At 47.4% G+C, this 26521-nt stretch overlaps 1 protein-coding gene across 2 annotated transcripts in view; it reads right to left on the reverse strand.

Moving 5' to 3' along the window:
* The window catches only part of Osbp (oxysterol binding protein), a 192407-nt gene that overhangs the window by 25498 nt on the left and 140388 nt on the right, over positions 1-26521 (reverse strand). For both annotated transcript variants that reach the window (XM_084597320.1, XM_084597322.1), the window contains exon 7: positions 14283-14424. In XM_084597320.1, coding sequence (XP_084453446.1) covers positions 14283-14424 — 142 coding nt within the window. The remainder of the gene's footprint in view (positions 1-14282; positions 14425-26521) is intronic.

Consider the following 26521-nt stretch of genomic DNA (forward strand, 5'->3'; position numbering starts at 1 on the left):
AAAACACGCATAACATGGTCGCTCTGGGTCGCCGAGGATGCCGGGGTGTTGCGCCTTCAGATGTAGCAACGAAAATGAGGCAAAGAGCTGTTTACTGTCCCGAGTGGAAAGTTTGATAATCAAAGAGCAGTATGTTGATGGTGATGGTGAAAAACGTTTAATGATTCCAAAGGGGTGGAGGTATGCATGAGCCGGATCTTTGAAGATCCGGCCCTCACAAATACAGCATAACAGTATGACTGCATCGCATTTGCACGACAAATTTGTCCCAACGAAGGGTGCCCGGCTTTGCAAGTTAAGTATTTTGTGAACTCATCAGCTGTTACCGGAGTCACTAAACATTCATCCTGAGATTTACTAGTTAGTTTGACGTTTCTAGCGAGTCTCCATTGCATGTTTCGCTGTAGATTTTTGTCTGTGACAGCTAGGTTTTCGGAGATGTTTCGCGCACTTTTTTTTTTTCTGGAGGTCAATCATATTGGCTAATGAGTAATTAGTCTCGCAACAATATCTGTGCTTTTCTAATATACGTTGCCCATTTGAACTGCTTTCTCTTAAGTACAAAACAATTACCAAAACTATACGAACCATGAAGTGTGCCGAACCGTGAGGGTTCCGTGTTAAATAACCTTGAGTTCATTAGCGTGCGCTAACATTAGGAACCGACAGCAAGGAAAGGTCTTGAGAGGGGGGTGGGGTGGGGGGGGCATCACACTACTTTTCGAGTATGATGGCTTGAGAGGCACGAACGAGCGTTGGGTTTCGCGGATAGCTCGCTGTGCGACTAATGCCTTGCACACATGCTGGCGAGCATGGGTTGCGCACTGGTCTCTTCAGTCACTTTGAGAGCACATCACATCCTCGCAGTTACTGGAGTCTTCCGTTAGCTTTCCGTTTTCATTCGCACAGCTTGTCTGCATGGCAAGGCTTACCCAAATAATCTCCTTGGTTTGGCGCTATAATTCCTTGCTACTTAGCGGCGCCTTTCCTCATTTCCTCCACCCCTTGTAAGTAGTCGCAAAAAGGTTTCATTGGCCGGCCATCAAGCCGCGAATTCAGAGCGTTGGCCTCGTGCGCCAGCGTGGTTGGAGCCGTATAACATGCCACTCCGACTAGCGCGCGACAAGACGAAGGGAAGTACGACGGGAATGAGGCAGCAAGCGCTAAGAGAATAACTTGCTATACACGTCACATTTAAGGCGAGCTCTCACGTGAACGCGGCATATATGACTGCTATAAACAATTTGTCTGGTCGCAAAAACATGCGTTTGCGAGCCTTTTAAAATTACTCGTTTCGGCTATATAAAGCAGAATAACCTGCGCTGCAACAAACGAAGCGCTATAGGCTTCCAAAGCACTGTCGAGCGGTGCTGCTGCTCCTGACAGGGAGCGCCATCTCTGACAGAAAAATAGAAACTGGGGATACACATGGCGGCACCACCTAGGTATCCCGTGCAAGTTTTCTCCTTTCGCTCGCTCGCTTCCACGCACGTGCAGATGTCTCGCACTGCTTTGTCGCGCGGGCACACACTGGACTCCGCCGGCTCAGCTCGCTGCCTTCGCGGCGTGCGCCGTGCGCTTTTCTCTCGCACGAGCCTTGACGCGCCCACGCAGGCGCACCGCGACATGCCACCTGCATTCCGTCTTGATTGGGCAACCTAATGCATATTTTCATGAAGGATACTTAATTATAGGCAAGAAACTTTTTATTCACGTCTGTACTTAGAGCAGACAACAGACGGGGATGAGTAAACATTGATTGTGAATGCGTCCACGTTAGCAAAAACGTAGGAAGTGCATCGAGTTAAGCCCGCTCTGTAACTATATTGTCATATGTAATATATTTAAAAACTGCTAAATTATCATCAGTACTGTGAAAGGAAGTGGCCCGATCGTTGACCATCATTTTGGCCTGTAGCATGCGATCTATACACAGATTTCGTTTTTTTTTTATTTTACGGCGTTACCAAAGGAAATCTTGCAGAGAAGAATGAGTATATAGTCCGAAGGAGGTGTTTCTTCAAAGACAAGAACGCTAGCAATCTCATAAGCACATGCGTGCTCCGTGCGTTGCACGTGACATAACCGGCTCGCTGGCTCGGAAGGCAGGTGAAATCCAAGCTTGTACTACATAGCGCTCTATTTCGGTTCTTATTAAATGGTTGTGCTTCATTTATGATAATATTTGGTTTGCCCTCACGATACCTGTGACACGAATGGGGTGCTCAGTGCAAGTAGTGCCAGTCGGGCCATAGCTGCGCTTCCGACATATCTTTTGTTATTCATAATAATAATAATAATAATTGGCTCACTTATTGGCCAATTTACGAAAATCTGTAAAAGCCTTTCAGCAAGGCATGTTTTTTAACGCCGCCCCCACCCCCGAAGAAAAAAAAGGCCTCGTTCCTAGATATTTTCTTGGTCAATCTAAAAATGAGAAGGCAGCTGTGGACACTTAGGGCACATTCACACATCAGTGTCGATCGCGGACGTCGCATCTGCTCATTTGGTTGCTTTCAGAGCACTCACAAAGCAGGGAGAGAGCACAGAAAATCGGCAAAACTAGACACGCGGGGAGTGAAGAGAAGGATAATCTTCCATCCTCTTCACTTTTTATGCATGGTATTAAACCACTGTACTTTTTTGATGCCTCTCCAAGCCGTGTTTGTCAACTGTCAACATTTTTGAGTTTACGAAGAACGGGAAATTGGCTCTTTTCGTTTCCAAAAAGAACGCGAGACTACTCAGAACGCTGTCATGCGGTTGGAAAACAGGTCTTACGGACACGCTTCCAAAGGAATCTGCAGTTTCACACGTGAGCCTCGTCTTTTGGTGCTTCGCCTACTATTGTGGCTTCCCATGACACAATGCTACTTAGTACATCCGTTTCGCATCAGCGGAAGCATTCTTGTATTGCCAAATAACCGCCAGACGCAACGCGATCGCCGCGCGTGCACAGGAAGCTAGCGGAGCGTCTGCTCTGGCGAGGCCCCATCATTTCAAATTTCGCCACCACACCAGGAATGCGGCGCTGCCGTCGCGCGGAGAAACTTGAGCTTGGGTTCTCTATAGAACAAGCTTAAGGTGGCATCTTGCTGTGCGCGCACGCCCGAAGAGTGAAGTACACGATCGTGGCTGCGCAGTCGTCGTGCGATGCTTTAAATGCTTTATAAACCCTCATGCCACACAAGATTTCATTCTTTAATACTACCATTCGTTATTTTCCACGCAAAATCAATCAACGACGCCTTCTCAGGGAGACATCACTAGCTATAGCGGAGCTTTGCTCGTCTAGCAGACGACACGTTCGTCGCACTGGATCATTCCTGGCGACAACAACCCAATGTTGCCCAATGCCGTCTGCTGATTGCGGCACTTTGAGAGTTCCAGTGACTTTACAGTCAGCGTCAGTGTGGGTAGCAGCTGTCGATCGAGTTGGCTCGAGTAGGGTTTGAAAAATCAAATGAGAGGTTGCGAAGTGTCCGAAATTTCAGTATTTGCTATGCATTACGACCTATGGTAAGGGTGACAGTGCCGCGAAGCAGTCCAAATATTCGAGTATGTCCGAAAAATCAGTCGGGGACTGTACAATGTTAGGAGCACTTTTTTGATACAGTCGAACCCGGATATATCGAACTCGAAGGGGATCGCGAAATAGTTCGATATATCGATAATTCGATATACAGAAATCGGCTTGTGACGGCACTTACGATGCGAAAAAACGATACCGTATTTGTCGCGTAAACAACCCACTCGCATACTGAACCCACCCTCCACTTTTGCACCCGAGAATTAAAAAAAAAAAAAAAAAAGCGTTAAGGCCAGCTCGCTCCCATGCAAGCGACTGAGCGATCTCAGCGACGAGCGGCAGCGACAGAGCGAAAATTTTCAAACTTGTTGGAACTGCATCCCCCTCGCCGCTCGAGCCACCGCGGCAGCTCAAAACAAGGTTTCTGTGTCGGCGCGGCGGCAGAAATCGCGAGCATTTTTGCTTGCATGTCGATGGCGCGCGTCAGTCCGTTTCGGTCGTCTCATCCACGGCTCATTGGCAGCGTGCCAAGATGCTGCGCAGCGATAACGCCGGGACGCGTTTATCTTTTGATAGCTCCTGCGGTGGCAGGGAGCGAACTTGGCAGAATGCCCGTGATGGCTTGATTGCGCAAGCCTGGTTCGATTTATCACGCAGCGCTTGGGAGCGCGGCAGGCGTCATGATCACAGCAGCTGACCGCGTGCTTTAGCTGATTCATACATGCAAGGATAAACGATAAAAAAATAAATAAAATAAACATCCCCGCAAAAAACAAAAAAGAAAAAAGAGAAAAATCTGCCGCTTCTTAACGTCCGCAGCCGCCGTATCTTACGCTACGCCGCGCGTACAGCACAACGATAAGAAAGGATGACTCTCGCAAAAGAAAAAGAAAAAAAAAAAAAAACGGCCGCTTCTTAAATCCGTAGGTGCCATAGCCACGTCCGCCGCCGCGCCGCCGCACGCAGAGGGTTCGCAACACACGCTGGAGAAAGCGTACGACGTCTGTCTGAAAACGGGCTGAGCTGGCTTGGCGTATGCGTTGCGCGTGCTGAAGGAGAGAGATAGCTCAGCAAAAGAATGGGCACACCCACGCACATGGCTTGCAAACGTCATGTGTTGGCGCGCGGGAAATGACAACTGCAGATGCGCGCGCCTTTGGGGAATGGGCGCGGCGCTGCCCAGATCAGCTGTCGCCGAACTGTTCCTTCTCATTCCTTCCGCGCGTGGCTTGAAAACGTCACGCGGCAAACGGCCAAGGGTAATGCGATCGTCTTTGGAGAAGGCACACTTTCCAGTGCGTGGTGCGGAGTTCGATATATCGAACGACCGGTGAATTTGAGTTCGATATATGACGCGGCTTTCCTATACTTTTACACGGGATTTTCAAAGGGATATTTCGTGAGTTCGATATAACCAAAATTCGATATATCCGGGTTCGATATAACCGGGTTCGACTGTATAACAAATATTAGTGATGTTATAGCAGTTCAATGTTTTCAATTTTGCTCTAAATCAAACAGGAAGGCATCCACATTTGGAACAGTGAACTTTGAACTGCTATATCTTCACTAATATTTGTTATATCAAAAAACTGCTCCTAATATTGTATTCATTATGCTTTCTAGTACTAGCAAAGTGTCCATGTCAATTTTTTATAATGTGGTTATTTTTTCACTGTTTCTGCAAATTATGAACAATAAATTTCATTTATCTTTTGAACCGATTGGAAGAATAGTTATATATTTGAAATCAGTGCAACAAACTGAATCAGAATACCAGGTTTTATCAAATTTGGACAAAAATTAGGAAAAATAGTTTTAAGAGCCATGTCTCCCCTTTAAAAAGCCGCAAATTAGCCGATGAAATGTCAATGTAGAAGTGCAGCGCACGTTAACCGAGAAAGTGAGCCGCTGCCGAATTTACTTCTTGCGCTCCACACTGCTGCCCTTGGCTTTCATCTTTATCTGACCACAAGAAATTTTTGAAAACAGGTGCTCTTCTCTTTTTTTCTGCCTCGAGGCGCAGTCAACCACACCGCAGCCTGTCGGAATATCGGGAATTAATCTCGAAAACGCAGCAAACCCCGTGCATATCCAATGCAGACGGCCCGGGCTTTTGCCTACACCGTGAAAGCTACTGTTGTCGCCAGCATCACCGCATATCCAATGATGTCACAGGCTGACGCTTGTCAAGCTACCACAAACACTTGGCTCAGAACGTCAAGGAAGAAATTCACGAAGCAAAAACGGACGTGGCAGTGATTATGAAGGGGGGGGGGGGGGGGGGCTTACTGGTACAGTCGAACCAGGATATATCGAACTCGAAGTGGATCGTGAAATAGTTCGATATGTATATCGATAATTCGACATACAGAAATCGGCTTGAGACGCCACTTGCGATTGTGAAAAATGATATGGTGATTGTCGCGTAGTCAACCCACTTGCATAATGAACCCACTCTCCGTTTCTGCCCCCGAGAATTTGTAAAAAAAAAAAAAAAAAAAAAAAAAAGAAAAAAAAACGTTCGATGGCATGTTCCTACGTTTCGACCGTCGCATCCACAGCTCATTTATTGGCAGCATGCTAAGATGCTGCGCAGCGATAACGCCACAACATGTTTATGTTTTAACTACACTTTTCACAGATCCTGCGGTGGCAGGGAGTGAACTTGGCAGAGTGCCCGCGTGATGGATTGACTGCACAAGCCTGGTTCGATTTATCGTGCCACGCTGCTTGGGGTGGGGCGGGCGTAGTCCACTGCTACAAAATCATTGGCAAGCGTGATAGCTGCAAATGACGTTTGGAGCGAACAATGCTAAAAGCCGGTGGCATGACAGCAGCCAACCGTGTGCTTTCGTTTATTCATAGATGCAAGAATGCACGACTCGCAAAAAAAAAAAAAAAAAAAAAGAAAAAAAAAACGATACTGCCGCTTCTTAACGTTCACAGCCACCATAGCTTACGCAGCGCCGCACGTTCAGCCCGACAAGAACAACTCCCGCAAAAGAAAAAAAAAAAATTTCCGCTTCTTGACCTCCGCAGCCGCTATCGCATACGTTCAGCCCGACGGCAAGAATAAAAGACTCTCGCAAAAAAAGAAAGAAAAAATAAAAAAGATCTGCCGTTTTTTAGCATCCGTGGCCGCTGTAGCTTACGCGCGTTCATGAATGAAACAACTTTATTGCCTAGGATATGGTTGGTTAAGCCCGACGACACGAGACGCTCATCGCACGCCAGCCGCCACGAGAGCGTCCACAACACACTCCGGAGAAGCGTCTGGCACGGGCTGAGCTGGCTTGTCCGCGCATGCGTAGTGCGTGCTGCTGCGGAAATAAAGCTCAGCAGAAGAGCGGGCACAACCTTGCGCTTCGCTCTATCGCGTTTTTCCCCTCTCCCGAACACCACAGCTCCATTGGTTCCCTCTCCTTCCTTCACACACATGACTTGCAAACGTCACGTGCTAGCGCAGCAGCGATCACGGCAGGTGCGCGCACGCCTTGGGGAAAGTGCGCGGCGCTGCCGTAGACCAGCCGTCGCCGAGCTGTGTCCTCTCATTCCCTCCGCGTGTGGCTTGAAAATGTCACGCGGCAAACGGCCGAGGTGATGCGATCGTCTTTAGGCGAGGCGCATCGTCCAATGCGTGGTGCGGAGTTTGACATATCGAACAACCGGTGAAATTGAGTTCGATATACAACGCAGCTTTCCTATACTTTTACATGGGATTTTCAAGGGGGATATTCCGCAAGTTCGATATAACCAAAATTCGAAATATCCGGGTTCGATATATCTGGGTTCGACTGTATGTTACAGCCTCTAGATGAGAGTGTGAATAGGCCGTTGCTTGGCGACTGTTGTTAAGTCGATTGTGAATACGTGGGACTCTTTCTTCAGACATCAAGAGCTTCAAAGTCGCTGGAATTCCAATGCACTTGACGGAACTGAGGATGAAAAACTTTTATTTTCATTAGCGTATAGACCTCCGAGATTCGCACCCGAATTTAAATAAGAAAGAAGCTTACAGTTGAATCCCGCTATAACGAAATTCACGGTGCACGAAAAAAAATTCGTTCTCGCGGAACTTCGTTATCGCAAAAATTTGACGTGAAACGCAGAAAGAATTGCCCAAGCAGCAGCAAAGGCGTTTAATGCCAAAAATCTGTAAGCTTGGTTTGCTTACGCTTCACGGCGAGCAACGCCGTCACGCGATTTTCTCGCACTCGGTCAGCAAACCCACTGCAACATCGTCGTCTCGGACAGCAACGAAATTCCTGATGACATCAAAAGCGTCCATCACCTGTACGGCGGTTGCCGCAGCCGGCGCTTCCTGTACGTCGTCGTCTTCTTCATCGGAAGAGTCCTTATCATTCCGGGCAGCTTTTATGATCTGCTCATCACTCACATCTTCGTGAACAACAACACAAGCGTCAGCGCCGATGTATTCGTCGAGCTCGAGATTAGGCGGCACGGTTCCTATTTCTCCCAGCGTTTTCCAGGCGGCCGCGATCCCCGGAGCCGGTGACGCCTTTTCGTCGTCGTCTGTAACGCCTGGTGTTAGGCCAGCAGAGTGTACGGGTCGACCTTCGGCAAATCCGGCGTGCCTGAAACAGTTCACAATTACTGAGCGCCCCAGTGTGCTCCAGGCAGCAGACATAATCTGCAGTGCCACGTACAAGTTCACCTTCGTGTCTCGGCCGGTTTCAGTGTTAAAAAGCAGCCGCTGAATTAACCTCCCGCGGTAAGCGCGCTTCAGGCTAAGAATCACGCCCTGATCGAGAGGCTGTAAGACAGACGTGCAATTGGGAGGGAAAAACCTCAGCTCCGTGTTAGTGAGCTTGACTTCGTCGGAGTGATGCGCTGAACAATTGTCCAAAAGCAAGCAAACTTTACGGCCCTGCCGCTTCATGTCGCGGTCGAATGCCATCATCCACTCGGTGAAAATAGCGCGGGTCATCCATGACTTGTTGTTCGCCTTGTACTGCACAGGTAGGCTACGAGTTCCCTTAAAACAGCGCGGCTTGGCACTTTTGCCTATGACTAACAGCGGAAGCTTGTCCGAGCCATCCATGTTTGTGCAAAGCAGCACTGTGATGCGTTTTTTGCTGTGTTTGCCGCCGTGACAGCGCTGCCCCTTGAAGTCGAGCGTCCTAGCCGGCAACATCTCGTAGAATAGCCCGGTCTCGTCGGCGTTGTAAATGTCTGCAGGCGCGAAGTTGCTTAAAATTCCGGCCATGTTACTCGCCTTCCAAGCAGCTGCTCCGTCCACGTCTGCTGACATTGACTCGCCGCACAACACTTTTCCAACGATGTTATGGCGGGCCTTGAAACGGTTTAGCCAGCCAATGCTGGCTTTAAGATCATCAATGCCAAGTAGGCATGCATAGTTCAAGGCTTTCTGCTGGACGATGCTTCCGGACAGGGGGACGTTGCTTCCACAAACCACGCATGCACTGCTTTGTCCAACTCTTCATGGAGGGGCCGCGTCACCTTTTTGTGCTTCGAGGATGTGCCTGAAGCAAGTGCCATTCTCACGCTGTCCTTATTGCCTAGGATCGTTGACAGCGAACTTGCAGGAATTCCGAAGTCTTCAGCAATTGCCGCTTTCTTCCTTCCGCTTTCTGCTTGGGCGATTATTTGAGCTTTTTGCTCAAGGGAAAGAGTTTTGCGTTTTTTCACTTGCGTTGCCATCGTGTCCTGCGGATGAAAACTCGTCGTTGTCGAAGAGAAAGGCAGCGAGTGAACAACGCGACCACGACACAAAGCCAAAATGGCGGAACTGCAATCACGTGATTTCACGCTTAATCTGGCTTTGGATTTGACTTGGACTTCTCGCCAATAAAACTAGTTTCGGTTTCGATTTTGAACGCGAAAATTTCGTTGAAGCGGAAACGCTCTGCAAAAATAGTTCGTTGTGCAGAGAAATTTAGGCCATTAATTCTTATAGGATACTCGCGGGGAATAAAAAATTATTCGTTGTCGCGGAAATTTCGTTGTGGCGGTATTCGTTGTGGCGGGATTCAACTGTATATGGCAATTATCATCATCATCATCATCATCAGCCTGATTATACCCACTGCAGGGCGAAGGCCTCTCCGATATCTCTCCACTTAACCCGGTTCTGTGCTAGCTGCATCCACTTGACCCCTGCGAACTTCTTAATCTCATCCGCCCACCTAACTTTCTGCCGCCCCCTGCTACGCTTTCCTTCCCTTGGAATCCAGTTTGTTACCCTCAGCGACCATCGGTTATCCTCTCTTCGCACTACATGTCCTGCCCATGTCCATTTCTTCTTCTTAATTTCCACTAGAATGTCGTTAACTTGAGTTATTTCTCTGACCCACTCTGCACGCTTTCTATCTCTTAATGTTACCCCTACCATTTTTCGTTCCATAGCCCTCTGGGTTGTCCTCAACTTAAGTAGAACTCTCTTGGTTAGCCTCCACGTTTCAGCCCCATAGGTGAGTACAGGCAAGATGCAACCGAAGCGGTGCATCTTGCCTTGCCTTGCCTTGCCTTGCGGTGCATCTTGCCTTTTTTTCTTCTTGAACCCACATTTTGGTTCCTGGCCCATTTTCCCAAGCATTTCACCCCAGAAGAGCCGAGCACCAGGCCGGGGGAAATCTTGTACCCATTGGAAACCGGTGGGTACCCGGCGGCACTGGGGATCAAACCCCGTACCTCCCGAATGCGAGGCGAATGCTCTACCTCAAGACCACCGCTTCGGTTATCAAGGGTATTTTAAAACTCCTTTTTTTCTTCTTGAACCCACATTTTGGTTCCTGGCCCATTTTCCCAAGCATTTCACCCCAGAAGAGCCGAGCACCAGGCCGGGGGAAATCTTGTACCCATTGGAAACCGGTGGGTACCCGGCGGCACTGGGGATCGAACCCCGTACCTCCCGAATGCGAGGCGAATGCTCTACCTCAAGACCACCGCTTCGGTTATCAAGGGTATTTTAAAACTCCTTTTCAAGCCTTCTTTTTCTCTTGCAGCAACCAGGACTGGTAAGTAATACATGGCCAGCCTGTACAACAGTGCCATTCGATTTCATGCAGGCTCATCCTGCTCAATACACGGTATAACCAATGCCGTAAAAATGTCACATGATATATTTCAACAGGGAAGTGCTTGTCTGAGGAGAGTCTGGACTTACCCCGCTTCTCCACGCTTGTAGATCGAGGGGCATGAATGAAACCACAGAAGAACGGAAATCTGAGCTAGTTGGTGCATTGCAAGATCAAAAAACAGCGCAGCTACTTGGGACAAACAGAGAGGAGAATAACGGACAAGCGCTTGTCCGTTATTCTCCTCTCTGTTTGTCCTAAGTAGCCGCGCTGTATTTTGATCTTGCAATGAAACCACTAAGCATGCACAATGCATAGTTGCGAAGCGCCAAAACTAAAACACGTACCGTATTTACTCGCATAATGCTCGCACTTTTTTTCGCGGAAAATTGATGCCAAGTTGGAGGGTGCGATAATTATGCAGGGAAAATTTTCGAGCAAATGTTTTGGAGCACTAAAAGCAAATTTAAAAAGGTGCGAATCGGGATTCGTAAGTTAGCTATTGTAAATATAAACAAAACATTAATTTCAAGCAGAACTTACCCTTGTTATAAAAGTACAGAGTCCCCAAAAGCACAAATTGCTAAAGCGCTTTATTTACCGCACGCAGCCTCATCATCCCTCCCCACGTTCCGTGGTATAATGCTCACAGCAGACCATAAAGTTCTACTCTTGACCAGAGACTTGATCAGAGTCCGTATCGACACTGCAATCGCTGTCTCCAGTAGTGCACTACGCAGAACTCGTTGACGCCAAAGTGACTGCTGGCAGCGCGGTTGCTATGTTGTAGCCCATACTCAAAAGCTTTCAGCTTAAAAGCAGCTGTATAACTTGCGTACCGCCCCACCGTGATGCGGCACCAAGAACAGGGTAGACGGTGGAAAAAAGCAAGTAACACAGACAGAACAAACGACGAGACGCGCACACCTCGCAAAATGGCAACAAATACAGTAGAATCTCGATGATACGAATTGCAAGGGAGCACGCAAAATATTCGTATCATCCCGAATTCGTATGATTCAAAACAAGTCAACATCCACATGGGAATGAATTGAAAATGAACCAAAGTTTATTATGGCGAACTACTTGCGGCCGAAAAAGTCCGTAATGCTTGTCTGCACTTTTTTGCTGTTGATGTCGCGGACAAGCTCCGCCTGAAAGGCATAAAACCGTGCCGCGGTTTCGTCGCTCACGCTGCTGGCACTTACGGTGCGGCGCAGAACGTCCAAAGCGTGAAGAGTATCTGCCTTTGACGGTGGCTGATCACACTCGTCATCAGCGTCACCATCGCTGTCAGGCTCACTTTCGCAATCATTCGCTTCATTGACCAAGTCTTCAATAGACCTCAGCCCACAGGTCGCGACATTGTCGTCCGCGGTAACGAAGTCCCGAACTGAAGCTTCAGTTTCCAGATTGTCCCAGCCATCAATCGTGAGGTCTTCGTCTGGCTCTTGACAATCTCCTGCCGAAGCCGCAGCAAGTCCGATGGCAAATCCGCACTTTCTAAAACAGTTCGAGATTGTGTCTGAAGTTACACTATCCCACGACATGGCTAGAAAGTGCAAAGCATCTAAGAGACTGATCCGCAAGTTTGCTTCTTTACGGTCAATTTTTGCCAGCAGACGCTGCACTAGAAGTCCTTTGAAATGATGTTTCACATTTCTAATTATCCCAGCGTCCAGTGGCTGAAGATGGCTGGTAGTGTTCGCCGGCAGGAACCTGACTTTCACTTTATTGAATGTCATTTCCTTTGGGTGGGCAGAGCACTGGTCCACGAAAAGCAAACTTTTCCGGTTTCTTGACGCCATTTTCCGATCAAGGCTTGTCAAGAACTCGCGGAAAAAATCTCCAGTCATCCACGTCTTTCGGTTGCCTTTGTAAAAGACAGGCAAACGCTCCGCCGATCGGAAACACCTCGGTTTCTTCGACTTACCGATGACGGTAAGCTGGAGTTTCTCTGATCCATCAGAGTTGCAGCAAAAGAGTACTGTTACTCTCTCCCTGCTTTTCTGGCCGCCCTGGCATGCCTGGCCTTTTACGCACAAACTTCTTTCTAGTTGATGGTTGAAAAAGAGGCCCGCCTCGTCGGCATTAAATATGTCACGTGGCGCGTACTCCGAAATCAGCGCCGGCAGCGTGTTCAGCCACTCATCTACAGCTGACTGATCCACTTTCTTGCCTTCACCTGAGACGACCCGGCAGACAAGTCCGTGCCGCTCCTTAAACCGGTGCAGCCATCCCCCAGACGCTTGGAAATTTTCAATTCCAAGCGAAAGCGCGACGGTGTCGGCTTTTTCACGTAGCACCTTGCTGTCCACGTTGACGCCGGCCGCTGTCACTTCGCGGAACCAAGTCAGCAGAACCTCTTCCAGCTTGACATGGGTCGCTGTTTTAGCCTGCTTCACGTTCGCACCGAAGTGCTGCACATTCTTCAAGATGACATCTCGCTACCCAACAATGGTGCAGAGTGTTGACGGTGCCAACCCTAGCTCTTTTGCTAAGTCGACACTCTTCTTCTTTTCGTCGACCCTCTTCAGCACTTCAAGCTTTTCCTTAAAAGAAAGGGCTTAGGGCATTACGCTTCCGCGACATTTCGGCAGCAGCGAACGCTTGCGTCTTTCTAACGTTTGGGCAGTTCATGTCACAGCGAACGGCAGAAAGAAGCGGCGAACGGAGAACCGGAGAACAACTGTAGCGGCAGCCAGCGTCACAGTCCTCCTGGGAACAGCCGGCGAGACAACTTTTCGATAGACCAATGAGCTGCCAGCGAATGAGTGACGTACACGACTCGGCACGTGCTTCGCCTTGGCCGTCCTTGTCTAGTGCTCGTCGGTTTGCTACGAAAGGGAGGGGAGAGTAGGGTGGCTAGTGGGGTGAGAGGCGTTGGAGAGGAGAGGCAGCGGCCGCAGTGGGTACCCTCTCCCCCTGCGAGCTCTTGCGCTGAGCTGCTCGGTGGCTTTGTGCGTTTGTACAACGTTCGTTCCTATCATTCGCGGCGGGGGGAAGGGGGGGGGGGGGGGGGGAGGGAGTTGGCGGCGGCCGCGTCGGTTATGTTACAATCTTGAGGCCAGCCGCGCCGGCCCGCTCGCATGCACGACTGGTTTGCACGTTCGTATCAACCGCGGCAGGTTCGGAAACTCTTCGTATCACCCCTAATCTTAACGTATTCTATACAATGTAGTCCGTTCAAAGCATTCTTAAAATTCGTATCATCCCGAAATTCGTACCAGCCGTAATCGTATCATCGAGATTCTACTGTACGAGCATCATAGAGGTAAAAAAAGAAAAGACGAGCATAAACGACGATGATGATATTCCTGAGCACGCTATCGCCGCATGGTAGCGCGTGCACACAATGAGGCCAGCTAGGTTCAGTAGTGCTCCAAAGATGGCGCTTGTTACTACTAGCAGACGATTCATGCGGTGGTAATATTCGTGGTGCGATGATTATGCGAGGAGAAAACAATTCTGATTTTTGACGCCCTATGTTGGGGGTGCGAGCAGTGTGCGAGTAAATACGGTAAACTGGCCGCTGAGCAACGTTCAGGCTCCGTTTTTGTCATCTTATTTGCATGATAAAGTGTGCAAGTGGTTTCTGCACAAAACTTGCTTGAGACATGCAATGCGTATCCCTTGCACATTAGGGCGCAAGCAATACCTTTGCCAAGAATGACGTGTGCTAGCCAGCATACCTGGTTGGCCTCGTCCCAGTTTCCCTCCTCCATGAGGCGTTGGTCGGGCCGCAGCCGGCTGTCGGTGGGCGCCACGCCTTCCTCCGGCTCATTCAGCTGGCACGCTAGCACCGTGAAATTGTACATGCGCTCGTACTCCGGCCTGCCGACAGAAACATCCAGATTATCAGACGCCCCCAGAATGAAGAAAAAAAAAATACCATTTGCATCAAAGAATACCGCTTCATGCCTAGAGCTGTGATTTTCATGAAAACACTTGCTTCTTTGAGAAATTTCAAAATATGCAAAAAAAATTACGTTCTTGTTCAGCTATGAACAGTGTACGGCGCAGTGGGAATAATCAAGTTTTTGCACACGAAATTAAAGTGTAGTTCCCTATTGAGTTCAATACTGCACCTGTAACAGAGAGAACTAGTGTGTAAGGTGCGTGTGAGTCCCATGCATAAGAGACATAAAATTACTTCTGTAAAACATCCCACATGTCTACATGTCTTCCGTTCCCTTAGGACAGGCTCTACAAAATGTATTTTGTTGTTAACTTGGTCTTCCGATGCAGCTTGCCATTCATCTCTCAATTTATTGGATGCAGTAAACTCTAGCTAATTTGGCCCTCAAGAGAGCACACAAAATGTTCGAGTTATTGAACGGGCCGGAAAAACTGCTGAAAACAGTTTGCATAAATGCTATTTTATCATCAGACCTGCATCTATGCGCACTGTAGGCAACACTGAAAGAGTGCTCCAAAATAACATAGAGTTGCTTACACTCTTAACTAGAGGGAAAGCTGAGGGCGCTGTACTTCAGACACCATGGGTGCGCTAAGAATCATGGGCCGTTGCCCTACTTGGTGCGGGGCAGTTGGTTTTTCTCGGGTGCGCGGAGTGGCATTACTATGATTTCTCTTTTTTCATTATCATCATCATCTCAAGGTGAGTACACAGACTGCAAAAGCCATAGTAGCGAAGGCAGAAAAGTAGACGTCGCCAATAAAAGGTTTCTGTTTTCCGAAATGCCACTAAAAACTTCCTAAAGTAATTGCGCGACCATAAACATTTCCAAAACGTTTTTTTTCCTTTCAAACTGTGTCTATTAAGTGTGAAATATTGGTACATATCTGTGCTGCTCAAAGCTAAGCCAATGGAAGAAAGAGCCATCGCTTATATTGGATAAATTTCACACTGACCCATGCTATTTCTCTCTCTTATTGCAATTTATAGTCACAAAAGTGAATGTTAGGACATTGTTTATGGTAGATTGTTTATGGTAGAACAACGTTTCTCTTTGCATTAGTTTCGGCCAAAAGTTGTAGTTCTGCACTCGGTAGGTATCCAGCTCATAATGCTTTGGGTGCCCATGGGGGCTGAACTGGTCGTCAGAAAACTCCATGTAACCATAGATGGCAACACAGCCTTCCCTCTAGGTAAGAGTGAGAAACTGTATGCAAAATAACAAAGCTCTTTTCGCACTCAGTCGTGTTTCACGTATGCTTCACTGCAAAGCCCACATGCATTGCAGCAAAGCATGCAATGCAGTGAAATAGCACGTGAACCGTGCACTGACTCAGTACTGGCAGCAGCATGTGGGTGCATGCGAGAAATATATGCGTAAGCAGTAGAACAGTGTGACAGCCCCCCAAACTAAAAATAAAAAGTGACGTGCCAAGTGGTGCACGAATGCGCGTGCCCGATAGTAGTGGCAGGATGGAGTGAAGTTAGGGATTCACGCATTGTGGGCAGCGCAAAATTACGCAGATTGCACCAGTGTTGCACCAACTAGACTGCACAACACGTTCTACTATAAAAACTATAAGACAAAGCTTGATTTTGAAAATTGGGACCTTCTGATTGTTGCCATGACTGCCACAACACAAACAAACTGCACGTCCATCACTGTTTCTTGCAATCCAGGTTCGTGGAATCTATTTCGGTGATCACCTTGACGCAATCTCCCGCCTGAATTAATCGGAGCAAGCTCGTCCACATTCGAACTCGCGAGCGTCCGACACAAATGGGCGTTGCCAGCACTATGGTTCTAGTTTGAATAATTCAACAAGATAGTTAAGCGGGCGAGTTGGTGATATATTATCCAAAAAACGTCCCCGTTTGTTCGCGCTGTTTTTTTGGATAATCGAATAATTCAAATTTCTGAATTACCAGCGGTTGAACTTACGAGATTTTAAGACTTAAAAAAAAAAGACTGCGTGGCCTGTTCACTTAGTTAAGCGGGCGAGTTGGTGATATATTATCCAAAAAACGTCCCCGTTTGTTCGCGCTGTTTTTTTGGATAATCGAATAATTCAAATTTCTGAATTACCAGCGGTTGAACTTACGAGATTTTAAGACTTAAAAAAAAAAGACTGCGTGGCCTGTTCACTTGTTCACAAATGTTCACAAACCAGGCTTGTGCAGCATGCGAATCTGCCTTCTCGTTATCCTCAATCCAAACACAGCCTTATGTTTTTGAGTTCTGACTTCATTTAGGACGTTTTGAATGCATGACTGCAGTGCATGCAAATATACTAAGGAAATTAGAACAGATGATGATGACGCTTTTGACCTTGCCTTTCACGACCTGCTCCAAAACCACGCATACAGGCTAACACTTGACAGTAAAAACCAATGCGCACTGCGGCAGTCTCGTAATATTTAATTTTTTCCCTCGAATTACTGTGCCTCCAGTCTGCATTTCAGTTTCTGAGGTACAAAATTCAGCATAGGAGTTGCACCTTCCTTGTAGTGCAAAGGCAGTTAGTGATTCTGCAGAGAGGCTGCACCACGGTGGCCATCTCTTTGCGGCATAACACTTTGCATTAACCTCCAAAGCACCAGGCAATCTGTGGTTTGCTGTAATATGCAGTTTGCTGTAGATTAATTTATAAATGGCAGAGATGTTTCAAGAGAGAATAGATTTTTATGACAACATACACAGTCGAAACTCGTTATAACGAAGTAGTAAAACCTCATTACAAGAGACACTCAAGGGACCTGAAAAATATGTCTCTTGTAAGCAAGGTCTCTTGTAACCAAAAATTCTAAAAGCACTGTGTTGATCGGTTTACTGCATATCAGCATATATAAATGCATTCACATGCATTAACAGGAACTTGTTCAGGAAAGCTTTAAGAAGTGATTCATACTAGTATGCATTTTTATGAGTACAGAGTGTATTCCTTCCCAAATTCTGTAGGTAAAGCACTTCACTATGCAAGCCTTCCTGTTGCTCTCTTTCAATCACTCTTACATGCTCGTCACTCCCAGATGCTGACACTTTTTCTCTGAAATGTCCTCGTAGTCACCCTCTATGGCACATGTGCCATTTACTTGCGCAAGAATTCCACAGTCTGAAAGCTTTTCGGGAGCACACAAGATCCATATCTGCAGATACTAATTCCTCAATGGTACCTCAGCAGTCTCTTGGATGCTCGCCCATGCTTCATCTTCAAGGAAGCTTTCAACAGTAGCCATATATGGGCCCTCTTACATCATGTCACCACATTTAAAGCCAGCTTGTCTGAAACAGTTTTTCACAGCTTCACTTCTCAGGCCATTCCAGACATCTGAACAGCAAACTTTGCATCAATTACTACTGTACAGTCTTGCTTCTTGTTGAGCAACAAGCCTTCTACCAACCTTGTTTTGTACAGCAACTTGACAGAGCGCATAATGCCTTTGTTGAAGGTTGAAGGTAGGGTGTGGAGTTTGGAGGGAAAAAATAACTTTGGTGGCTTTGAGCACGAGAACTTTGGTGCTGCAAGAAGCATTGTCCAGAAAGACATCAGGATTCTGAGCTTTCATCTTGTGATCAAATTTTAACAGCGAGAAGTTAAAGATGCTGGATGTCATTCATGCATTTTGATTAGTTTCGTAGGTGACAGTAATGTGATGCCAGCGGCTGAAACAACGGGATAGTTTTGATCTTCCAATGCTTCCAATGATGGGGAAGCACTCCATCTCAGTTCCTGACATATACAACAAAAAGGATGCTGATATAGAACAGAATTTAGCTGAGGGAATCTGAAGTGCATCATGTACGAGTTGATATGCTTCAGCTGCATTGCATGAGCACACCTGGGTTGTGTCTCTTTTAAATAGTGAAGATTTTACTCCAGGGACCTGAAAAAGTTGTCCTTAGTAACCGAGTGTCTCTTGTAACCATGTCTTTTGTATGCAATGTTGCTAACATGGCAGTCATAAAAAAACCAACCAAACCATTTTTAAATGTCTCTTATAACAGATTGTCTCTTGTAACAGTGTCTCTTGTAACGAGATTTAACTGCTACGGTGCGCGGAAATTTTTCCGTTATATCCGATATTTGCTATAAAAGTGAGTCCCCAAATATGTGTAAAACGAAACATGTGCACTAATATGGACAACATAAAGTTGCGAAAACGTACAATTTTTTAATTAAAAGCGTGGTAAAAGCATGAAATCTAGCTTTTCATTCTGTGCTGGAGAGCGAAAATGAGTACTAAGAAGGTATGTTGCCTTCGCGTACAATTTGCACGATGGAGCCAACAGACTCTGGGAACGGAGTGTGCATGCATGGGTCGGCCGCAGTCAGCCGTCGCATGGCCGAACTCGAGCAGCGGCGGCAACAATCAAGTCTGACCATCGCTATTTATGACTGAGATCCCTGCGCGCAGAGGTGTGATATTGGAGGCCATAGGTCGTTGGTGCTAGTTTTTGTGGATGCCACTAAATGACGCGGCACGCGAACGTGCAGGCAATTTCAACACATTTCGGCGTCGGACTATTCAATTCATTCTAAAATTGCGTTTCTTGGATGTTTTTTCTGGCTCCTTTATGCATTTTTTGCCATTTTAATGCAAAAACACTGCTTCGTTATTACCAATCTAGTGTCAAATTTTGAAATTTTTCTTTCGTTGTACAGAAAGAACTTCCATACAAATAAACCACAGACCAACCAAACATTGATTTTAGTTTGTTTTATCCGATAATTCGCTATATCCATGTTCATTATAGCGAGGTACGGTTGTACAGTCGCCGACTGATTATTCGCACCTCACAGGGACCGGCGAAAAATCCGAATAAACAGGAGTCCGAAAAAGCAAAATCAGAAAAAAAAAAGAAAACCTTATTTCTATGCACTGGCATACCCTATGCACTTATTCAGGCCCTGCAATTGGCTGGAAAAAATCGTGAATACGCTGCTGGACGCTCCTCCGTTTGCGAGCAATCAGATCGGATTGAATCTCAGAAAGGGTCGTGCTGTCACTGTAGGCAGCTGCAAGCATCGTCACCGCATTCTCAAGGTCCGCGTGCGACAGCAGAGGAACAGGTGGTGCGTCGTCCTCTGATTCAGATTCGTCGTCAGACGAGACAGCAGACACCTGACGAATTATCTCGTCATCGTCCACCTCCGCACATGTGAGTGCTGCACTGTCGGCATTTAAAAAGTTCTCAAAGGCCTGGGATCACACTGTCGCCACTGCGCAAGTCTTGCAGCACATGTTCGCCATCTGTGGGAAGCATGTCGGACGGGAGATCCTGGGCCGCGGCATCCGCTTCACCAACTCCAACAAATCCAGCATGCCGAAAGCAGTTTTGGAGTGTGGCTGCAGTCGCTGCCTTCCAGGCATCAGCAAGTATGCTGATCGCCGACAGCAGAGTTACAGCACACTGCTTGCCGGCGTCAATGCACAGAACGATGCGGCTCAGCAAGCATGCTCTGTATAGCACCTTCAAATTTTTAATCACACCCTGGTCCATGGGTTGAAGGACGCTCGTTGTGTTTGGTGGCAGGAATTCCAACTGAATGGTATCCAGGTCATCAATGTGGCCATGTGCACCGCAATTGTCAACAAAGAGTAACACCTTGCAATTTTGGGCCTTGAATTTCCGGTCCAGCTTGCGTACATAGGCAGCGAAAAGATGCTGCGCAATCCAAGCTTTCGAGTTGGCTTCATACCATACGGCCAATGTTTTTACCCCCTTGAAGCATCTCGGGCTCTTTGATTTTCCCAATCACAAGAATCGGGAGCTTTTCGTTTCCCGGCATGTTGCTGCCAACCATCATTGTGACCGGTTTTTTTTATGCTTCCACCGTGGCAGGGGTCACCAGACACGGACAGTGTCTTCTCGGATAACATCTTATAAAAAAGGCCTGTTTCATCACAACTGAAAACATCATCAGGCGAAAATCGGTGCAGCAGCGACTCCAGTCTGTCAGAGAGGTAATTTGTTACAAGAGTCTGGTCCACGGCACCACTCTCGCCGTTGAGGGTAAACAGCGCAAAAAAAACGAGGACGAACGCAGTACACAAACGAGCGCTGACTTTCAACTCACTTTATTGCTTGTCCCGCGAAAATATATACATGGAACAAACAACAAAAGAAAACGTGAAGACACTGATAACCAAAGATACATAATATCTTCAGCTGCGGATGACAACAGCGGCGTCATTGCCTTGCATTCAGAAACCTCCTTCGCTGTTAGAGCCACCGAAGCACTACTAACACAATCATCATCTATCTTCGCGATTTCAACGGCTTCCAGAATTTCACGGGTTAGCTGATTGCGGTGTTTCTTTATCACTCTCGTTTGTTCAAATTGTGGTGTGCAATTATCGCAATCCCTGCAGTGAGTGCCAAGGTGCCCTTTCACTGCTTTGTGCACATTGTAATGATGTTCTTTGAGGCGTTCATTGAGGCATCGTCCCGTCTGCCTGATATATTGTTTACCGCAAGAAAGCGGAATAGTATAAACAACACTTTCCTGACAGGGCACAAATTGTTTTTTGTGTGTGACTGAGCAACGTTGTGCAACAAACGCCGCGTTGTTAACCTTCTTGCAAATATTCCCCAGCTTGTTGGGTGCCGAGAGGGCGACTCTGATATTTAATATCAGAGTCGCCCTCTCGGCAATTTGTGCCCTGTCAGGAAAGTGTTGTTTATACTATTCCGCTTTCTTGCGGTAAACAATATATCGGGCAGACGGGACGTTGCCTCAATGAACGCCTCAAAGAACATCATTACAATGTGCACGAAGCAGTGAAAGGGCACCTTGGCATTCACTGCAGGGATTGTGATAATTGCACACCACAATTTGAACAAATGAGAGTGATAAAGATACACCGCAATCAGCTAACCCGTGAAATTCTGGAAGCCGTTGAAATCGCGAAGATAGATGATGATTGTGTTAGTAGTGCTTCGGTGGCTCTAACAGCGAAGGAAATGAGGTTTCTGAATGCAAGGCAATGACGCCACTGTTGCCATCCGCAGCTGAAGATATTATGTATCTTTGGTTATCAGTGTCTTCACGTTTTCTTTTGTTATTTGTTCCATGTATATATTTTCGTGGGACAAGCAATAAAGCGAGTTGAAAGTCAGCGCTCGTTTGTGTACTTCGTTCGTCCTCGTCTTTTTTGCGCTGTTTACCCTCAATGGATTACCAACTTCCCCAAGCGTCTGTTTTAGCCACTTTTGCCGCACATCTTCTTAAAAGCGAGGTCGTACCTCTTCTTAAAGTTACGGAGCCAGCCATAGCTAAACTTAAAGCCTTCAATGTTCATTCCCAGTGCGAGGGCCTCCGCCTTTTGTTTCAGAAGATCGCCCAACACTGGGATCCTCTTTGCAACTGTCGCACCAGCCACATGTGGAGCGCTTCTTCGAGCTTCGGGTGGCTGCCCTCTCTGAAATTTTTTCTTTCAAGCACTGAAGAAGACTTCAATGATTCGTTCAAAATCTTCATTTTGTTTTTCATATAGTCCGACACAGTCTGCTTCGAGATGCCGAACTCCCGGGCAACTTCGCTCTGCAGGCGGCCATTCTGCACTTGATGGATCACGGCAATCTTCTTCACCATTGTCATCGTTGCGTATTTGCCGCGCTTCTTAGCTGAATTCCCCAGTGCTGACTGCCCCGATGTTGGCGCCATTCCCGTGTGCTTCGCTGATCTCACTGCTAGGCGTACACAACACACAAGCAACACAAGTAGCATGAACACTGCACAATAGAAGTGCACCGCACTCCGCTATAAAGAAGAAAGAAGAGACGACCGAACCAGCAGCTACTGGATTTGACCTGGATTTGGATGGGCGAGACCGAAACTAGCCATTGTGCCGGAACACACAAAAACGATGACGATGAGCGAACTCTGCTCCTACCGCTACCTTTTGGGGCGGTAAGGAGGCTCATTCCAAAACAGAAATGGCGCTTCATGCTTCAGCCAGCGTCGGTGTGGGTAGCTGCTGTCGATCGAGTTGGCTCGAGTAGGGTCCGAAAAATCAAATGAGTGGTTGCGAAGTGTTCGAAATATTGGTATTTGTTATGCATTACGGCCTATGGGAAGGGTGACGGTGCCGCGAAGCAGTCCGAATAATCGAGTACGTCTGAATTTTTGGAGTCCGAAAAATCAGCCGGCGACTGTATAGTGCATGTGAGTGCACATATATATGCAGCGGTGGCGTAGAGGTAGAACATCCGCCTCATGTGCAAAAGGACAGTGGCTCAAATCCCGGTGCTGCGCAATTCCACAATGAATTAAAAAAAAAAAAAAACTCCGTGTGACAACGGAATAATATAATAATAATTGGTTCACAGCATAGAGTTTCTTACTCTTACCAAAGGGAAAGCTGTGCTGCCGTCTATGGGCGTTTACATGGGGTTTCCAGACGGCCAGTTCAGCCACCATGGGCGCTCAAAGCATCATGGGCCGGAGAGCTACCGAATGCAGAACTACAACTTTTGGCCAAAACTAATGCAAAGATAAATGTTGTTCTACAGTAAATAATGTCCTAACATTGAATACTGTGACTATAAATTACAAAATAGAGAGAAACAGAATGCCAGTGTGAGATTTATCCAATATAAGCGATGGCTCTTTCTTCTATTGGCTTAGTTTTGAGCAGCACAAATACCAATATTTCACACTTAATAGGCAAACTTTGAAATAAAGAAATGTTATGAAAATATTTATCGTTGTGCAATCACTTAAGGAAGTTTTTTGTGGCATTTCGGGAAACAGAAACCATTTATTGGCGACGTCTGCTCTTGCGCCTTCGCTACTATGGCTTTCGCGGTCTATGTACGCACCTTCAGATGATGATGATAACGAAAAAGAAACATCGCAGTAACGCCACTCCACGTACCCGAGAAAAACCGACTGTCCCGCAACAAGTAGCACACCGGCCCATGAATCTTAGCGCGCCCATGGTGGCTGAAGTGCAGCGCCCTCAGCTTTCCCTCTATTTAGTGTAAGGAACTCTATGGTTCACACGAAGGGAAAGGCACAGCATCTGTCACACTTGATCTGTGGACACCTGAACCGCGCCCTAAGGGAAGGGAGGGAGGTGGGAGTGAGAATGAAGAGAAAGGAAAGCCGTAGTGGAGGGCTACATGGTAATTTTGACCACCTGGGGATCTTTAACATGCGCTGACATCGCACAGCACACGGACGCCTCTTCGTTTCGCCTCCATCGAAATGCAGCCGCCGCAGTCGGGATGGAACCCGGGAACTCTGGCACAGTAGTCGGGCGTCTTACCACTGCACCACCCCGGCGGGGCGATGGAATTGCATAAACAGGTTTGGGATGTGACCTACCCGGTGAACACCTCCAGAAACGCCCTCCCTCACCAGATCAGGATTTGGCCACCCTGGTGCAATAATTGGCCAGAGCCTCCTATGAATACTCTAACAAACCCCTGGCCCTCAGTCCCCAGTGGCTGCGAAGCAATTGACCAGGGAAGCGGTCAGACCTGCAACACCGCAAAGGGTGCTAAGAACCTCTGGCTCCGGACAGGCCGCCATTGGAAACTGACCCTGGAAACGTTTAATGCTAGAACAGTAGCTAGTGAGACTAGTTTAGCAGTACTGTTAGAGCAACTAGAATGAAATGGGATGTCACAGGGCTTAGTGAGGTGAGGAGGCCGATTGAGGCATATACTGTACTGAAGGATGGGCATGTACTGTGTTATCGAGGTTTACCGGAGAGACAAAAACCAGGAGTAGGGTTTCCTGTCAATAAGGATGTAAAAGCTCGTTAATTCGACTCCCGTTAATTTGGAAAATCGGATAATTCGACCTTCGCACCTGGTCCCCAGAATTATGTATTGGAGTCTATGGGACGAAACTCTCGTTAATTCGGACGGATTTGACCGCACAACGGATAATTCGGACAACTTCGGGCAGCTACCCAGGCTCTAAAACGAAATAAGACGAACGCGGCGCAATAGCGATACCCAAAAGCAGCATCGCCATGGACATCAATTAATCAAATTGGCTCGACTTGTGGCTGGATGGGCGCTTTTTCTTTTTTCACGAGTCGACGTTACTGGCGGTGCATTTTGTCGTTTTGCTGCTGTTGGTGTGCTACACTGTTGTATTGAAGACTGCTCGCTTTAGTGCAGCTCATTGCTTCTCTGTTGTGCGCTGGTGTCACCGCACTCGCCCCCGATGGCAACACCGGCGAAACGGCCGAAGAGCTACGAGGCCAAGGACTTGGCTACCAAAGTGGAAATTTTGCAGGGCTCTCCCGACAAGAAGCAATGAAAAAATATGACGTTAAAAGGAGTACTTTAAGCACATATGTAAAAATGAAGAACAGATTCTTCAGGCGTTCGAAAGCGAGAAGTTCCAAGCGTCAAGAAAGCGTCTGCGAACAGCAGCTCATCCGGAGTTGGAAGAAGCCTTGCTTCGGTGGGTGGTCAACTCGCGTGATGCAAACCTCCCATTGAGTGGACCCCTCATCATGGCGCAGGCTGAGAGGTTTGCACTGATGATGCATATCGATGGATTCAAAGCGTCAGAAGGGTGGTGTGCGCGCTTTAGAGACAGACATGGTCTTTTCAAGACTGTGTGCGGCGAAAGAGGTGCCGTCAACGAAGCTGTTGCCAACAACTGGAAGAACGCTCAGCTGCTGGAACATATCGCAGCATATGATTCAAATGACATTTTTAATGTGGATGAAACAGCACTTTTCTTTAAGGCATTGCCTGACAAGACTGTGACAATGAAAGGAGATCCCTGCATCGGAGGAAAAAGGAGTAAAGAACGAGTCACCGTTCTTTTAGCCGCACACATGACAGGGACAGAGCGCTTGTCGTCATTGGAAAGGCACAAAAGCCACGGTGCTTTAAGAATATGGCTGCTCTTCCGGTGGAGTACCGGGCTAATAAAAAGGCCTGGATGACATCGGAAATTTTTCGCGGCTGGATACAAAAGTTAGACCGACAGTTTTCCGCGAAGAGCCGCAAGGTGTTAATTGTCCTTGACAACTGTAGTGCACATAACAGTGCCACCGGACTGAACAACATTGAAGTTGTTTTTTTGCCGCCCAACATTACATCGGCCCTCCAACAGATGGACCAAGGTATAATTCAGTATGTGAAGACTAAATACCACAGGTGCGTGCTGGAACGCATGCTACTATGCAATGAAGTCGGTAAGCAGTACGACGTGGATCTTCTGAGCGCGGTCAAAATTCTTGCCTACGTTTGGAAGAACACGCCTGCGCACGTCATCGCTAACTGTTTTCGACACAGTGGCTTCGTTTTGCCTGAGCCCTGCAATGACACAGTGGTAGAAGTGTCGCCAGACGACAATGCTGATGACTGCCCGGATTTCGGAGGTGTGCTGCCGGATGCGGTGACACTCGCCGATTACATCAGCATTGATGACGGCGTTGAGGAAGAAATTGTCCGGGACGTACTGCACGGCGAAGATTTGGAGGAGGAAGAGGGGCTACGAGAGGAGCAGCCCCGGCCCCCTCGCACTGTGAAGGAAGCAGCAGAGGCCCTCGTTGTGTTAGAGGAATTTTGTTGGGGCACTGCAGATGGCATGCGCGCTGCTGAGCACCTGGAAGGACCGAGGAAAATAGTACCCGCGCGGGTTTCTGCGGGAAAGCAGACAAGCATCCGTGATTACTTTAAGTAATAAAGGTATGCCGAGATAAAATCGTGCATGTCTTTTTTTTGTTTGTTCTCTCGATAATTCGGACATTCGGTTAATTCTGACATATCTTACGGTCCCTAGAAGTTCGAATTAACAAGCTTTTACTGTAGCTGGTAATATAGAGGAATTCTATAACATTATTGACAGGGTGGCAGGCATTCTAATTAAGCCTAATAAGCAGTATAAGCTGAAGGTTGTATGCGCCTACATGTAGTCATGATGATCAGGTAGTCGAAATGCGAGGATGTTGAATTGCCTACGGGGAAAGTAAAGACGCAGTATACCGTACTAATGGGTAGGGAAAACGCAGGCTGGAGACCAGTCAGTG

This window comes from Amblyomma maculatum, chromosome 3 (genome assembly GCF_055883805.1).
Source record: "Amblyomma maculatum isolate TAMU_Amacu chromosome 3, ASM5588380v1, whole genome shotgun sequence".
Taxonomy (NCBI): domain Eukaryota; kingdom Metazoa; phylum Arthropoda; class Arachnida; order Ixodida; family Ixodidae; genus Amblyomma; species Amblyomma maculatum.